General features: G+C 40.9%; 1 protein-coding gene across 1 annotated transcript; it reads left to right on the top strand.

The window, feature by feature from the left end:
- Positions 1 to 5806: 5806 nt before the first annotated feature.
- On the top strand, positions 5807 to 16340 carry lrrc38a (leucine rich repeat containing 38a; the record flags this gene model as incomplete). Its single annotated transcript, XM_079274432.1, has 2 exons — positions 5807 to 6434; positions 16093 to 16340. 2 exons carry the CDS (start codon positions 5807 to 5809, stop codon positions 16338 to 16340), a joined length of 876 nt encoding a protein of 291 aa, XP_079130558.1.
- Positions 16341 to 19412: the final 3072 nt, after the last annotated feature.

Raw genomic sequence — 19412 nt, 5'->3', positions numbered from 1 at the left:
TGGCCTGACCTGGGATGGCCCTGGAAACATGTGACTCTGCATAGACAGGAGAGTTCTAACTGTATTCAGGAGGGTTCTAACTGTATTCAGGAGGGTTCTAACTGTATTCAGGAGAGTTCTAACTGTATTCAAGAGGGTTCAAACTATATTCAGGAGGGTTCTAACTGTATTCAGGAGGGTTCTAACTGTATTCAGGAGAGTTCTAACTGTATTCAGGAGAGTTCTAACTGTATTCAGGAGGGTTCTAACTGTATTCAAGAGGGTTCTAACTATATTCAGGAGGGTTCTAACTGTATTCAGGAGGGTTCTAACTGTATTCAGGAGAGTTCTAACTGTATTCAGGAGGGTTCTAACTGTATTCAGGAGAGTTCTAACTGTATTCAGGAGGGTTCTAACTGTATTCAGGAGGGTTCTAACTGTATTCAGGAGAGTTCTAACTGTATTCAGGAGGGTTCTAACTGTATTCAGGAGGGTTCTAACTGTATTCAGGAGGGTTCTAACTGTATTCAGGAGAGTTCTAACTGTATTCAGGAGAGTTCTAACTGTATTCAGGAGGGTTCTAACTGTATTCAGGAGAGTTCTAACTGTATTCAGGAGGGTTCTAACTGTATTCAGGAGGGTTCCAACTGTATTCAGGAGAGTTCTAACTGTATTCAGGAGAGTTCTAACTGTATTCAGGAGGGTTCTAACTGTATTCAAGAGGGTTCTAACTATATTCAGGAGGGTTCTAACTGTATTCAGGAGGGTTCTAACTGTATTCAGGAGAGTTCTAACTGTATTCAGGAGGGTTCTAACTGTATTCAGGAGAGTTCTAACTGTATTCAGGAGGGTTCTAACTGTATTCAGGAGGGTTCTAACTGTATTCAGGAGGGTTCTAACTGTATTCAGGAGGGTTCTAACTGTATTCAGGAGAGTTCTAACTGTATTCAGGAGGGTTCTAACTGTATTCAGGAGAGTTCTAACTGTATTCAGGAGAGTTCTAACTGTATTCAGGAGAGTTCTAACTGTATTCAGGAGGGTTCTAACTGTATTCAGGAGAGTTCTAACTGTATTCAGGAGGGTTCTAACTGTATTCAGGAGGGTTCTAACTGTATTCAGGAGAGTTCTAACTGTATTCAGGAGAGTTCTAACTGTATTCAGGAGGGTTCTAACTGTATTCAGGAGAGTTCGAACTGTATTCAGGAGGGTTCTAACTGTATTCAGGAGAGTTCTAACTGTATTTCTTGGACCCTTTGTGGTCCAAAGCACATGACACAGGGCTCAATGCTAGATTCCAGAGGGGTCACCCACAGCCAAACACGTCTCTCTTCTGGACCCTCACCACTGTGATCTCACTGTGACTTTTGTTTTTCTATTTTATGCTTTTCTGTATAAATGTATATTTGATGGTATACCTGTGAATGATGTATCAGTTAAAACAATTTGTGATACTGTTATTGGTTTATTTTGTATAAAACAAGAAAATGAAAAGTAAAGAAAGAAAAGAAAGCATAACAAAGTTTTGTAGCAACTGTCTTCAATAAAAACTGAAACAATGGTGATATGCAGCAGTCGTAGCATTTCATTCTTTGACATGAACTGATTTCTGCTTGGATTATGAGCAGATTCTGATTAGTGCTGCAAATATATACCATCACTGATCATTCTTTAATACCTTGTTTGATATCCAACGAGACACAATGGCTTATTCCACTGTACACTGTAGAGCTCCTTTACGGCCGTGCAATTCAAAAACATCTGCAGATAAAACACCAAAGGCACGAAGTCACATAGTGGTTCCACTCTGTAATACAAGCTTTGGACAGAAGAGGGAAGCAGAGAATCACTGTCATTTTGACACAATATTCACGATTTATTTCTATCCCTCAGTTTATATACTTACAGATTCTCTGTTTTATCAGATCTTTTAGTTGTCCTGTAATAACGTTTCATCAATCAATAAATATGCTTTCTGTTAATATTTAAAAACTAGACCCACTGTTTTCACGAGTATCTGTCCAAGGCATGAATTATATTCACACATTACTCAATATTTGACATGTTATTCCAAATGTCCTCCTACCACTTCAGTAGTTACGTGTATGATCAGTGAAAGCTTTCTTCCCACTATGGACTGGCTCCACAGCTGATGTCAGGTGAGCTGCTCCGTCTGTTCTGTTTGACTCTGTGTGGTGTCAACTTATTCAAACACCTTGAGCACAGCAAGGCCATCTCCTGCCTTGTGACATCGTGGATCTTCCTCTCCTGATTGATGAACACATCATTTGTGTTTTGTGCTAAAATAATGAGCTTCTGCTGGACTGACAGCACTAGGATGTGTTCCTCTCAGCAGTGTGACAGCGCAATCATTGTTTTATACAAACATTCACGCTCCTCATACATAGAAATTGGCAAAAAAACAAGAGGTTCGTGGAAAAATGGAAAGTTAGAATTGCAATGGGCCACATGGTATGGTTTTATTTAAAAACTGAAGATTGTTTGTATCATTAGAAGAAGCCTATGAGAAACGTTTGGAGTGAAGTGAAGTATGATCAGAAATGGGAAAGCTATTGACAAAAAGTGTCCATAAGTAGTCGGGCTATTACAGATTTAGTTTGTTCTTCTTTTTAAAGGAAGTGTTGCATCAATAGAGGAGGTCCACAGCAGAATAGATGAGAAAGCTATTCAGCTTTCTGTCTCCTGTCAACTCATGCAAGGTGTCAGCATTCAATGTAAAGGCACGGGTAAAGGCAGTGGTGGGCCGTGTGTTTATACCTGGGCCTTCACTGCCGTCCTACTACAGTTGAACCACCTCCTAATAACCTCATTATCACGCCGCAGCTACGGTTATTATTTGTTTCGTGTAAAAGCCGCATATTCACATAACACTGCAATATTTCCAGCATGTATTCAAAGGTGGTGAAATGACATTCAAACAGTTCACAGGCTCACTTGCCTTGTGAGCAAACAAACCACAGCATGTACGTGAGCAAGGAAAGCAGACATGATTGGAGAAGTGGAAGAGAAGCAACTGCTCATATTAGTACGACTGAAGGGAGTGAGAGATGGACACACCTATAATCAGCAGGCATGGCCTCGGGTCAGGTATCAGTGAGGAGCACCGTGGGAGCTGCTGCTGGTCGCAGTCTGCTTCTGTTCTTGGGAGTGTGTTGCTTTGGGGACACACATTCATATATGCACCTACATTGACACTCTAAGGCTCATAGTGTTCTGTGCGTGCATATGGACAGAATGCACCCACAAAACCTTCGGTTATCACTTCTTTTTGTTATCACTCTGCAAACACATTTGGAGAGCTTGTGGCACATCAGCATTTAAGCTGAGCTACCTTTTGCAGCAAAATCCAATCATGTCAACAGAATGGCTGCTGTCAGCCAACTTAGAAGAAGGGCATGAGCATTAATAAGCAACTTTATTGAGAGTGCTGTGAGGGATTTTGGATTTATGTCAAACTTCCTGATGAAGATAAGTCCTTTAAAAGTCTCCTTCTGCTCACATGTGTCTCTTAGATGCTGGAAGCTGCCTGTCTCCTGTCTGTGCAGAGCACATTGTAAATGTCTGCCTGCTGCTGCTGCTGAGAGCGCTGAGACTGAACCAGAGAATAACTTTGCCTTTCCTCTTAGACCATGAATGCTGTGGGCTTATAGTTGACCCACCTGCTCATGTAAGCACCGATGGTCTGATGCTCTGCCCTGAAACACAAACAAAACGTCATTTTGCTTTAATCTGAATGAAGTTCAGCAGGACTTGAAGCTTGCAACAATTGCTTCTTTTGAATCTTTGGTAACATTGTTGTGAATGAAACTTGCCCATAAACCGAGTGAGCAGGTACTGTAGCCTTAAATGGTCATTTTAGGGGAGTTGATTGGCTAATGAAGAAATGTGACAGACATGCTCCTCCTCACGAGCAGGTGAGATTCATCAGGCTGGAACAAGCAACTTTGTCTTGAGAGTTTGGTTAATGTGGATAAGCAAACGTTACAGAGAAAAGAAGAATACGCTGAACAAAACCAAAGAGTTCATGGCACACCTTGAAGAGGTCTTTCCAATGGTGACTGGCAGTGCCAATAGAGAGACCCCAACCAGCTGCCCATCGTATGGATGACAGAAGATACAGGGGGCTTGCTTGATCCAGACTACGAAATGAGTCATTGCCACTGGACTGACTTCAGTGCAGGTCAGTGCTGCCCTGCCTCTGATGGGGCACTTGGTGTGACCTACTTTTCCTACATGATAGAGATCATGGCGGGCGCACTTCGTGCCTTTATTTCTGTTGTCATCTTTTTCTCAGAGCAGACACTCTGTGATTGAGTAAGACTCTAGGGATATGTAATATTACATTTGTTTTTGCAGGCCTGACGTGACAGGCAAACAGAAGATTGAAGGATTTGGAATTAGTAATCCGTGGATTCTACACCGACGCCTCTCACATTCATGTCAAGCGAAATGACTGTGAAAAGATGAGATAGATTCATTAACACTTTTACATGTTTATGGTAATTAACCTAACTTCAAAAGTTTCACCACCAAGTGTTATGAAAGTTATAAGGGGCACGTGATGGTATTCACTCGTGATTATCGTTTGTACATGTATATAATGATGTACAATCATTTGATTGATCAAACATTGAGGAGTTTACAGCGGTTATCAGATTACTGTGAATTAACAGTTTACAGTAGAAGAGTGATTAATATTCAGATATACAGATTATACTTCTCATTTTATATATATTTTTCCCCCCAAAATTCATAAGCATCACTCATGAACAGGATGAACACATAAAGTAAATAAAGGAAAAATAAACTAAATAGCTTTTATAAATACAACTGAGGTCTTGCTTTAGTGTGTGTTTGATCAGATTAGCACATTATCACATACTGTGTATGTTCTCATCATAGCTGCATTAAACATACATCACTGCCTTCAAGGTAAACGTAACCTGAGCAGAAATGACACACTTCATCAAGGTGACATTTCAGCTGTTTATGATCAGCCTGCAAGAAGCTACAGAACGCCTTCCAAAGTGACATTTCCACCGTATGTCTGCAGATTCTGCTACAGGCAGATGTTTTGGACACGTCATGGTGACGGGAGCTCTTCTCCATCCCATCCAGCGAGTGAAGCCAAGGCGAGAAAAAGAGAAAAGGGGACTGAAGGAGGAGGCAGGGAGGAAGAGGGGGAGACAGCGGTGATTCCAGGAGACTGCGTCACATGTGAGTCATGGATGGTGAAGAATCCTCATACATTGGGGTCTGCTGGGTGAAAAAGGAGCGCCGATCGGGTTTCAGGCAGCGAGGACTCTCGCTGTGGTTCTGCTCCACTGATCTGACTGATGACGGGGCAGCTGGTTTACCTCAGTGGCTGGCTAATGAGGCATGGAGGGCTGTTCCTGAGAGTCCACACAGACACAAACATGTCTCATGGTTTACCCCCTAACCCCGCCCCCCTCGCCTCTGGTTCGTTGGTCTCTATTTACCTCAGTGTTAATCCCCCCGCCCGCCCCTGCTCTCTTGCACACTCTCCCTTTTGCTCCTCCCCTCTCTTCCCTCAAAGCCAGCAGGCTGCCATTTGATCCAGACTGCTGGTTACATGATCTCCTGGAATACAACGCTCCCTCGCTACTCCATAGCAGGGAAGGATGCCAGCACCACGCTGAACACCATCAACATCGTCTGGCCTTTCCTTCCCCTTCCCCTCCTGTGATCTGAAACCGTCTATCCGCCCGTGTCCCTGACCTCTCTTCTCACCCCCTGTCGACACCCCCTCACCCCCCACCTCCTATTTAATGCTGCCGCCCCCTCAACAATGATACCATGCATTAACTGGCTGCAGCCTTTCCTTGCCTTGATCTCCTCAACCTTGCTTACGCGAGGCCACATCTGCCCATCCAGCTGTTTGTGTCCGGACCACCACACTGTGGACTGCACCAGCCAAGGTCTAACCAGAGTCCCAGACTCCATCCCTCTGGATGTTCGCCGTCTCCTGCTCTCCAACAACTGGATTCCCTGGATCCCCTCCGACTTCTTGGTCCTCTACAGCGATCTGGTCTACCTGGACCTGAGGAATAATTCTCTCTCCCAGTTGGAGCCAGGGACCCTGAGCACCTCCTCTAGATTGGTCTTCTTGGACCTGGGGAGCAACAACCTGACAGAAATCTCCTCAGGAACATTTGGGGAGTCAATGAGTCTGATCAAGCTGCGACTGGGGAACAACCCCTACCTAAACATGGTAGGCAGGGATGCTTTCACGGGGTTGACGTCTTTGAGGGAGCTGGAGCTGGAGAGGAATGGTCTCATGGTGCTGGACGTCATGGTTCTTCAATCCTTGCCCTCCCTCCGGATGCTGCGTCTGGAGGGCAACCCTTGGCTCTGCAATTGCCACTTTGTCAAACTATTTGTCTGGCTGACAGAGAACCGCCACAAGCTCCCACAGGGTAAGACATAAGCTCCTTACAGCAGAGACTCAGTCTTTGTCCCATGCCAGAGTAGAGGAAATCCAATCACTTCATAATATTTGATCGATTCATGTATTACATACAACGATATATATAATAAGTGTTATTCTCCCTCATCAAAAAGCCAGTGCTATTATTATTATAAATGTAGTTTATCTTCACTAACTCAATGACTTCATCATGTTTATCATTACAGGTACACTGATTCTCTTCTGTCTTATGTTTGGAACAATATTTGCTTACATTGTGTGCAAGCCTTACACCACCGTTAACTCACGTTGTATTATTAAACCAAAAAACATCAACTGTGCAGAAACAAATACTGATACACGGGCCAACTGTACCTACTACACTATAGATTGTGCAAAGTACTCCTTTAAACCTCTTAGGTGCCACTTCAATAAGAGGAGATTATTTTCTATTTATTTATCCCCTTGGGAAGATTTCATGTTTTTCACTTTCATACATACATTACATTTTATAACTTTCAACTGTATATCCCAGCATTCATCAGCAGTTGGAGTTTCAGGGTTCCCACTCATTTCTAAAGATCATCTTTCAGGATATTTTCATGATGTTGTAGCTGGTATGATAGACAGGGATCACACCATACACCAGTATATTCCTCTCTGTGGAAGTCTGATCTAAAAGACGTGCAGTCTTTGGCAATACCATATCCATGACATCATCTCTTACATGCTTAGAAATGATGACAAATTGATCATAAATTAATGCAAACACACCTGCAGATATACGACACACCATTTCATGTCATGTTATGGTCCATTCTACATGCTGTGATGTGTTCGAAGAGACAATGCTAGCAAAGTAAAAAAGTACCGTAAAGCAGAGTTTTTAGCCCAGCTTCTCATTCATTATCCTAACTCTCAAAACAATGCCCAGGACTCATTAGAAACCATTACTCCTATCACAGACCTTTGCAGGCAAAACAAGTTAGTAAACATGTCAACTTTATCAACTGAAACAAATATGCTCACCAATACAACATTATTCAAAGTTTAAAACAATTTGGGAACCCTGCCTGTGCTACCATGTGTACATGATAACAACATGTGTACATGATAACAACAATGTGTACATGATAACATGTGTACATGATAACAACAGTGTGTACATGATAACAACAATGTGTATATGATAACAACATGTGTACATGATAACAATGTGTACATGACAACAACATGTGTACATGATAACAACATATGTACATGATAACAACAATGTGTACATGACAACAACATGTGTACATGATAACAACAATGTGTACATGATAACAACAACGTGTACATGATAACAATGTGTACATGATAACAACAATGTGTACATGATAACATGTGTACATGATAACAACATGTGTACATGATAACAACAATGTGTACATGATAACAACAATGTGCACATGATAACAACAACGTGTACATGATAACAACAATGTGTACATGCTAACACCATGTGTACATGCTAACAACATGTGTACATTATAACAACAATGTGTACATGATATTATGTGTACATGATAACAACATGTGTACATACTCACAACATGTGTACATGATAACAACATGTGTACATGATAACAACCATTTGTACATGATAACAACAATGTGTACATGATATTATGTGTACATGATAACAACATGTGTACATGATAACATGTGTACATGATAACAACAATGTGTACATGATAACATGTGTACATGATAACAACATGTGTACATGATAACAACAATGTGTACATGATAACAACAACGTGTACATGATAACAACAATGTGTACATGATAACAACAAAGTGTACATGACAACATGTGTACATGATAACAACAATGTGTACATGATAACAACATGTGTACATGATAACATGTGTACATGATAACAACAATGTGCACATGATAACAACAATGTGTACATGATATTATGTGTACATGATAACAACATGTGTACATGCTAACAACATGTGTACATGATAACAACATGTGTACATGATAACAACAATGTGTACATGATAACAACAATGTGCACATGATAACAACAACGTGTACATGATAACAACAATGTGTACATGCTAACACCATGTGTACATGCTAACAACATGTGTACATTATAACAACAATGTGTACATGATATTATGTGTACATGATAACAACATGTGTACATACTCACAACATGTGTACATGATAACAACATGTGTACATGATAACAACCATTTGTACATGATAACAACAATGTGTACATGATATTATGTGTACATGATAACAACATGTGTACATGATAACATGTGTACATGATAACAACAATGTGTACATGATAACATGTGTACATGATAACAACATGTGTACATGATAACAACAATGTGTACATGATAACAACAACGTGTACATGATAACAACAATGTGTACATGATAACAACAAAGTGTACATGACAACATGTGTACATGATAACAACAATGTGTACATGATAACAACATGTGTACATGATAACATGTGTACATGATAACAACAATGTGCACATGATAACAACAATGTGTACATGATATTATGTGTACATGATAACAACATGTGTACATGCTAACAACATGTGTACATGATAACAACATGTGTACATGATAACAACAATGTGTACATGATAAAAAACATATGTACATGATAACAACAATGTGTACATGACAACAACAAAGTGTACATGACAACATGTGTACATGATAACAACAATGTGTACATGATAACAACATGTGTACATGATAACATGTGTACATGATCACAACAATGTGCACATGATAACAACAATGTGCACATGATAACAACAATGTGTACATGATATTATGTATACATGATAACAACATGTGTACATGCTAACAACATGTGTACATGATAACAACATGTGTACATGATAACAACAATGTGTACATGATAACAACATGTGTACATGATAACAACAATGTGTACATGATAACAACAATGTGTATATGATATTATGTGTACATGATAACAACAATGTGTACATGACAACATCATGTGTACATGATAACAACATGTGTACATGATAACAACAATGTGTACATGATAACAGCATATGTACATGATAACAACAACGTGTACATGATAACAACAATGTGTACCTGATAACAACGTGTACATGATAACAACAATGTGTACATGATAACAACAAAGTGTACATGACAACATGTGTACATGATCACAACAATGTGCACATGATAACACCATGTGTACATGCTAACAACATGTGTACATTATAACAACAATGTGTATATGATAACAACGTGTACATGATAACAACAATGTGTACATGATAACAACAATGTGTACATGATAACATGTGTACATGTTAACAACAATGTGTACATGATACCAACATGTGTACATGATAACATGTGTACATGATAACAACAATGTGTACATGATAACATGTGTACATGATAACAACAATGTGTACATGATGACAACATGTGTACATGATAACAACAACGGCCTAAAGTAACGTTAACCTTTTACCAGTTCATGTTGTAACCAGTTATAGTCTGCTGTTCACAGAAACACAGACCAAAACATGTCAGCTGCACAACTGACACAGAACTTTTGGTGTCTGGTAATTTATTGGACAGCAATACGTCATATTTTACACGCTAATTTTTGTTCCGCAAATTCACACTGTAATCTGCAAAGTAACTGTAACTGTCAGACTTAAATATACATACATTATCTGTAGTTAGCACGTTGCTATATTATAACATAGAGCAGGTGAGTCAACAGTCCACAAGCCTCGGTCGGGTCAACGGTGAACAAGCAACATGCTTTATTCAGCACCACATATGATGCTGTGACTCCACAACACTGACACCAGACACCCAGGTCTAGACTCCTTCCTCACCACAAAGACACTGTATACAGCTACAGCACACACACACACACACTCACACACACACACACACACACACACACACACACTCACTCACACACACACACACACACACACACACATTGTTTTAGACTAAATGGCGAAATGAGCGAATAAACATGTTTTTTTTAGAAGAGGTCTTGCAGTCACTTTGTATCTGTGGTCCTGGCTACATTCAGAAGGGTGTGTTTGTGTGTGTGCACCTGTGTGTGTGTATATATATATGTTAGGGGTGTAACGATATGCGTATTCGTATTGAACCGTTCGGTACGAGGCTCACGATTCGGTACGCATGACGAACCAAATACGTTTGAATAAAAAAATTAAAAAAGATTTTTTTTTTTAAAACCTTTATTTCACCAGGTAGTCCCATTGAGATTAAAAATCACTTTTGCAAGATGTAAGTAACAATACAATATGTAAGTAACAATACTACATAACATTAACGAGCAGTTTTTGTTTTGTATGCTTATGTGGTGCTAAGAAGACACCCCAGAAGATGGGTCACTCAGGTATAGTTCCATCATTGTTCAAAGTCAAAGAATAACTTGATGATGTTAGTTGTAATGAATAAATATATCTTAAAATCAAGTACATTTCTCTGGCATTTATAGTTTTCTACTGTACCGAAACGTACCGAACTGTGGCTCCACTGTATCGTACCGAACCCAACCGTGGATTTTGTGAACCGTTACACCCCTAATGTATATATACATATATATGTGTCGAGCTACATGTGCCAGTCTATTGCCATTTTGTGTTCCCGTCGACACGAGTTTGTGGACATCAGTGTTCTCCTCTGTGTGTGTGTTTGTATCTGCGTGCCATACACTGTGTGTATGTGTTCATCTGCATGCACCTGACATACTGTATATGCACATTCCATGAAACAACTCTTTCTGCCTGTGTAAACCTGTACATGTGTTTGTGGACATGCTTTTTGTGTCGCTATGTTTTTTCATGTCTGTATTCACGTGGTGCCCATGTGAATGAACATACATGTGTTCATGTTCCTGCGTGTTCCTTTGTATGTTAGTGATTGTGTTCAGTGGCTCATGTGCTAATGTCTGCGTGTTTGTGTTTCTGATCCTTTTTTTATTGACCTATATGTGTGTGTGTGTGTGTGTGTCAGTCTACGTGAGCATGTCGTAGCGCCACGTGAATGGAATATCACCAAGTGATGAGGTTACTGAGTCCCTCTTCATGTGGAAAAGCCCTTCTGGTCTTACAAAGATTCACACACACACAAACACACACACACATACACAAACACTTGACAATGATGTCTCGTGACTCCTGGGTGCACCAGTGCTACAGAGGAATCAGGATGAGATGGAAGTGCAGTGTTTTCGGGTTACAGTGCATCAGTAGCACAAAGAAAAGCCATCTTCATTACAAAGGGCTGGCAGAGACTAAACAAATACACAAAAGAGTCCGTTTTTAGATTGGAAGTTTAGCCTTTGGGTCATAATAGCTATATAATAAAAATCATAACAGTAATACCTCCTGTGGTTTCTGCTATTTTGATATGTTTCGGTGTGAAGCTGGATTACTATTGGTGCGTTAGGGGATTACAGCTCAGCAATGAAGTCCAAACAGGTAGCTTCCATAGATGCTGCAGGCGAACCCAAGCAGTACACGCACCACCTCAAACAATGTAGCTCTGCTTCAGGACTACAGCAGCTACAGAGAGAACACCAGCTGGGCTAAGCACACAACTGCCCCAGGCCCCTGACAGCACGAGGCTTACTGTGTATCAGCTGGTTTGTGCGAAATTCATTTCTATTTGTAGTCCGAAAAGTGTTGAGCAATCACCTGTCTTTGGTTGAATGCAGGTAGACAGTCTGTGTGGAGAGCAAAAGAGACAGAAGCTGAAATGCAGTCTGGGAACCCAGCGGCTATGGTCTGATGATGATTTCGCTTTTTATTGGTTCAAAATGAGCTTTGTAACTGGCTACTTGTGAAACATTCCGGTAATACACATCGTCTCTGAACTCCAACTCCAGTCTTGCATCTGTAAACAATGAGCAGCACACGGAACTTGCACAGACCTGGATCAGTAGCAACTACATTCACTGTCTAAAGGCTAATCCATGGTTCCTCATCCATGTGACCATATGGGTTAGTGCTATGTACCTTTAGTCATCTGCCCAAGTCGTCACAGGGGTCCGAGACGACATCTGCGTGCAGCTCACAATTTCCCACCACACAGACTGACAAGCAGGCTATGCATGCGCTAGAAACGTACACTGAAAGCTTGTTTCGTGCACAGTATGTATGTATTGCATTCTTCATCCTTGTTGCACACACAGTTTTTGAATTTTGCATGTTGTTAATCCAAACACAAGTGTGGGGCATATGCATACGCATACCCCTGAGCATTACAAGTCTGCAGCTGTTAGAGTAAGGCTTTACTGCTGTTTTGACAATACCCTTGTTAACTTTACGAATCTGTCATTTAGAGTATAGTGTGTGTGTAGGTGTGTGTGTGTGTGTGTGTGTGTGTGTGTGTGTGTGTGCAACATTGTATAAGCTGTTTGTCTCTGTCACTGTTTGGCTCAAATGTAAAAGCAGATCTAATATACATATATATGTATATATATATGTATATATATATATATACATATATATATATACATATATATAGATATATATATATATACATATATATATATATACACAAATGTAAATAGATATATATACATATATATATATATACATATATATATATACACAAATGTAAATAGATATATATACATAGATATATATATATACATATATATACATATACATAGATATATATATATGTTGGGGTCTGACCATATGGCTTCAACATGTGCTGTGAACAAAGAGAATCAGGCCTTCACTTTTCAAGCAAAGGTTTCATCCTGATTTGTAGTTTGATGAGAGCAAAGGAATTTCACACTAGGGTGTAAATTCCCCCCCCCCAAAAAAACCATGGTCACCTGAATGCACCGCTGCAATCTCATTGGCCGAGAGCCAAGAGACCCCAGGACCCCTGTGGTTGAACCACTGTTCTACAAAACCGCCTGCAGTACACACCTCAACGCTTTTTCCCTTCGACCTCGGTTGAGTTAGGGAGCACGCAAACGCTCTCTTCGCCCGGACCCCCCGTCCAGGCCACAGACGATCCAGCTTCCCCGCCAGCGCGACGCTGGCCACGAGGAAGCAACGGACCTTCACCCCACCTCAAACCCTCATCAAACCCTGACAGGTCACGAGCCATTTCGCTGGTCGAAACGACAGTGTTCCACGCTGAGTAAATGCCCACTCAGCCTGCGATAACGAATCCGCTTCAGCGATCCGTTCTCCGCTTTTTGCTTTTCTTTTGGTGCACACATTCCGGCGAAGGAAAGACGACCAAGCCTCCCTCCTTCACCGACGATTCCCGGTAAGACGCACGGACCACGCCGTCAGCCGAAGTTAGATCACCCTCCCTGCAGCGAGGATAGATCACGTCTGCGTTTCGCTCCAGAGCGAGCCACGCCACGACGGCCCGAAGCCGGCTCAAACGCCGCGCCGACCCGCAAGCTCCCCCTGCGCCCCTTCCTGACGAGGAAACGGACCACTTTGCCACGAACACACTTCAACGTTGCAACGACGTATCGACAAGTAAGATTCTTGGTATCTGGGCATAGCTTAGCTTAAATTAACGTAAGTTTAATTCAGGTCATTCATTTATATGTTGATATTCACGTGTTTTTGTGTGTTTAAGTTACTGCCGCGTGATATTGAGATATTGCGCAACTCCTTACGGAGCAGAGAAGCTCCGTTGCATTGTGTATGAACTGCTATGACTGTTTGCTTGGGATTTATTTTGATTTATTTTCATTTGTTTTATTACACTTCGTGTGGTATTCTCTCCTCATTAAATCAGCTCTGTGAGTGAAGTGTGGAATCTCGGCTATCGTACATAACTGCTGGCAGTTCTACCGACAGCGGCACGTTGTGTACGATACGGCCAGCGATCCCCATTCTCACTCCAACGCGGACCGCACGCAGAAGTTTGATTCATGACCCCCACCTTTGCGCTCTTTCTTGTCTCTGCCCCTGGGGAAACCCCGTTCAAACGATCGCCTCACAACACATGTGTGCATCGGCACACGTGATTACGTATAGCAGTCTCACCGCCATTTTGCCCGAGTCACTCGACTCTGCCATCTGGTGGTAATTTAGCTGTAGTATCTTAAGGCCCCTCCCCTTTTGGCCCCCGTCACTCGACGCCGCCATCTTTGTAGTCTTTAGCGGTAGCTGTAAGACTCTCCTTCCTTTTCACCCACAGACCCACACACACACATACACACACACACACAGACATACACCCTCATCCATTTTATTCATTCTTTAGTTCAGGCATATAAAATTGTATGATGACGTTTGTTGGTTGCAATATTAATTGATTTGATCATTTATTATTTTGATTTAATAAACTCTGTTATACTTTAAGGAGCAGTCGTCTGTGATTACTTGTGCATATGTATTTGATGAACCTGTATGTAGTAGTCTGTGCTCGGACTTAAAACCTTCACTGTCACTGAATGTATAGTCATACACAGACTATTGACATTATGAGTGACTACTAATTATGAGACTTAGTCATATCGTTTGGTTATTGGTCCCTGTTCGCAGGGTGGTGCCCCGTTGTTATTAATAATCATTAATAATTGTTACATACATCAATAATTCTATTGATGTCAAGAATTCAGTTTCTTAAATGCTGATAACCCAAACACGCTCCTTTAGTTCTCAACATATATATACACATATGTATATATATATGTGTATATATATATATATATGTATATATATATATGTGTATATATACACATATATATACCGGTATACACACATATATATAAATAAAGACTTTGTGCCTGTTTATTCAATGGATCAAGTGGAAGATGTGTCATTAGTTACTCCAGACATATGATGTAATATGATGTACACTCACACAAAGCTTCTGTTATGAGGTGTCAGGCAGAATATTACAATGGGTCTGATTTTTAGGATGCATTTGCTGTTTTTCAAACTCTTTTGGGGTTTGAGTCAACGACTCTCAGAACCTTTGGTTTCTAACAATGCATCTGAAAGCTGGAGGTTAACTGTATTATTGGAACACAGTTAAACATTGCTTTGTTGCACTGCTGCAATGATTGGTTCGATAACTAATGTTGAACCACTTACACTGATCGGGTTACTTCTTTGGTGTCAAAAAGGAAAAACATGAATCTGTTTTTATGCAAAAAGTCCTGCTTTATCACCAATGGCCAATATTATATATATATATTTTTCCATGAATTCACATTCTGTACATAGAAGGCATGTTTAGAACATCATTAGCACAAAAACTGTCGCCCTCTCATTCATTTAATTGAGAGCACAGCACCCCACTGGGCCACAGCAGAGGGACACAGCATCGGGGTCATCAGGGGAAAAGAAGTTGTACCGACCTCAACTTTTAAAACAAAGCAATGCAACCTCATCTAACAACTCCTTGTGGTTGCCAATCAAACATGCAAGTGAACGTTTCTGGTAGATTCATTTGTAGCAAGAGCAGCATAATTCTTTATTTTATATGATGATTTTAATGTAAAGTGTCTTTGAGAATTATGAAAAGCGCTTAATAAATAAAATGTATATTACTATTATTATTATGAACTTGTTGATGTCTCTCCTCCCAGGTATGGAGGGGATCGAGTGCTCCCTGCCTCTGGATGGGCGTCGTGTTCCCCTAAGTTTACTCTCTGAAGACAGTTTTCGGGAGTGCCGTGGTGCCCTCACCCTCACTGACTACCTCGTCGTCATCTTCTCTGGCATTTCCGTCTCAGTGGCGGCCATCGTAGCCAGCTTCTTCCTCGCTTCCACAGTCCACTGCTTCCAGCGCCTCAGCAAAGGCAGCAAAGGAGATGAGGAAGAGGGCAACGACTGATGGGGGAATAGAAAGGGGAAGGAAGTTATCAAATGCAAGTGTTTCTTACTAAACATTTGCTCAGAACTCGACCAAACATGAGCACAAGAGAGATTGTGGTGAAGCGGAAGAGTAAAGGCGTTATAGGAAAATGCCACATCAACACAGCTCTTACCTTGTCAAAACCAAAATCACACTTGAGCTATCATGAGAATCAGAGACTGGTTTGGAAAACATCAGACAGGCTTGAATCTCTGTGAGCAGGTTTGTATTCACAGAATGTAGCAATTTCTACTACTGCCTACAGTACTGACTGTTACGCCATTCTTGAAAGATGCGTCTGCAGTCCTGGTCATCAAGACTGAGATCACTAAACGTCACTGCACACTGCAAGGCAAACATATCCAACAGGTGTTACAATGTGGTGGCATTCAGAAAAGGTCTCCCAGTGGGAGCTGACCAGTAACAAGCCATTCCTCTACTGTTGGTCCACACATGTCCGTAATGTATAGACCAACACAAAGATAAACTGTGACTTATGGCAGGACCAGACTACAGGAAGCTTTAGTCTTTTGAGATGGTCATTGTGTCAGATGAGACCATCACAGTTTCATACATTCTTGCCGTGATAATGGCCGACTTTATGTTGGATCCTGACATATCAGACAAATGGTAAATGGTACATGGACTGTACTTGTACAGCGCTTTTCTAGTCTTTCTGACCATTCAAAGCGCTTTCACACTACATGTCATCATTCATCCATTCATACAGTGATGGCAGGGGCTAAGTGCCACCTGCCATCAGATGTAGTCATTTACACACCGTAGGCACAGCTGATGTTTTAGGTCAGACCCTACCCAGAGTGCAGAGGGCTACAAAGACAGGGTTTGTGTAGAATTCTGCAAGCTTTCAGTGGTTCAGAACCTACCAAGACCTCTACTGAGAGGGTTCATTGGTACAGCTTGTGAGTAAGTGCCTTGCCCAATAGCATCTTAGTTGTTGAAAGACCAGTTGTGTGAATTTGAAAATTTGCTTTCTGATGTATTTACAACAAAAGCTTTATTTTGCTCCTGTCGTGGCAAATTGAACAGGATGAGATGACAAACTGGGGTTGCCCACCAGCGGGAAGTGTTTTAATAAGAACAAGCCAACATCAACAAGTTCAGTATATTGAAAACGGCTCCCAATGTACTGCTCTTCACAGATCACTCTTATAGTCAAAATTCACGCCCCTTCTGCTGTGTCTGTTTCAATCAAAACAGGACACATCTGGACTCCTATTTTAGGACATGTAGTTATGCTATTTTGACCTCTTGCCCTCTGATAGGACACAGCCCGAAGTCCGTAAATGTTTTGGTACATTTGAGAGATTAATTACTTTTTGTCTGGCGCCGATCATCCTTTCCCACCGACGTCTGCTGAGAACCAGAATGTGTGTTATGTAACTATTGCTTGTGACATGAGGTTTTATGTCTCAAATGATTCTGGATACTTTTACATAAATAGGAACACTCGTGGTTACTGCAATCATGGAAATTAAGATTGTAACAACAGTTGGATTCAAAAGCTATATGATGATTTTCTTCAACACTCCTCAAGATGTCCTCAAAACTGATCCTGGTAACTTGGCACAATTGCAGTTTACTGTATGTTATACAGTACGAATGTCTAACTTCTGTCCATTTTACATTTGGTTGTCACAAGTTACTGAAACACATTTGTTTTATCAATAGCTTAGCTGTTGGATGGGGCTGAGATCTTGGCCCTGTTCTTCAAATGTAAATGGACTCATTTTGGCTAAAACATTGATATCAGGCTAAAATCATCCAGCTAATTCGATTCTTTGAAATCAGTTTGAGGATTGAGTTTAGTCCTGGATAAAATAATCTTGCAGTGCGCTCTTCCATGGCTTTGACTGTGGACTGATCAGACCTGCTTTGAAAAAGGTCAAACGAGTAGAAGGTTGAAACCATCAGCAGCATTCATATGATTGTCTGATTGAGATGTGCTGTGAACCGTCCCAGCATGCATTGGGGCAATATATTCATTCATGAATCTTGTTTCATGTGTGTCCCTGCATTGTTAACATACATTGTGCTCCACGATGTTTAAACTATTTCCACATGAGGGTAAATGACTGATGAGGGTCTCCCTCATGGACATGCAAGAGACTTGTGAAAATGGAAATCTGGTGAAAAGCTGTTTTAATTAAGTGAATAATTCTAAACTTAAACTTTATTTATTCATGTAGCGCTTTTTATGCAAAATTGCAACACACGGAGCTTAACAAATAGAAATACAACAGACAGGACAGGTGTTCTCCTTCTGCTCTGGTCTTGTCTGGTCTACACTTGCTGCTACATTCTGTACAATCTGTAGCTGATGTATAGCTTTCTTAGGTAGACCAGAGAGTAGAGCATTGCAGTAATCGAGCCTGCTAGTGATGAAAGCATGAATACGTCTCTTATTATCTGCCTGGGAGGAGAACGTTTGCACTTTAACAGTATGTCTAAGGTGGTAAATGGCAGTTTCAGTGAGATTTTAAATTCAAATCAGGGTCTGGAAGAACAACAAGATCTTTGAATATGGGCACAGCATCTCTCTCTTTGAACACAAATTTCTCCAGAATTCTACTTAAAGAAGTGGTCTGGTCCGAGATTGTTTAGCAGTAAAGGATCCAGGTTGGTTTTCTCGGAGAGGTTTCACAGTAGTCGTTTTCAGTGTGAGCGAGACATGCTGGTCAGCAGGGAGTGACTTACAACGGCTATCACTTCATTCCTTGTCTTGAAGAAGGCGGTAGGGATAGGGTCCAGTGAGCAGGTAAAGTATTTAAGTTAAATAAAATGGTGTGCAGAGCCCTATGAATGATGGATGCGGATGTGGAATAGTTCAGACATGGTGGTGAGTATACAGACAATTATTTTTGAAGCTATGCGCTGATTCTGTCCATCAGTGTTTTTCTTGTGGGCTGTAACATTGCCATACCATGCAGGTGTTGAGAAGGTGAGCAGCCCTTCTATTACTGCTCTGTAGAACTGTAACATTGCAACCTTTGACACCCCACATTTCATAAGCTGTCTTAAAAAGAACAG

This window comes from Melanostigma gelatinosum (genome assembly GCF_949748355.1).
Source record: "Melanostigma gelatinosum genome assembly, chromosome: 8".
NCBI lineage: Eukaryota > Metazoa > Chordata > Actinopteri > Perciformes > Zoarcidae > Melanostigma > Melanostigma gelatinosum.
Note: the sequence above shows the minus strand (reverse complement) of the source record. Positions and strands in the feature narration are given on the sequence as shown.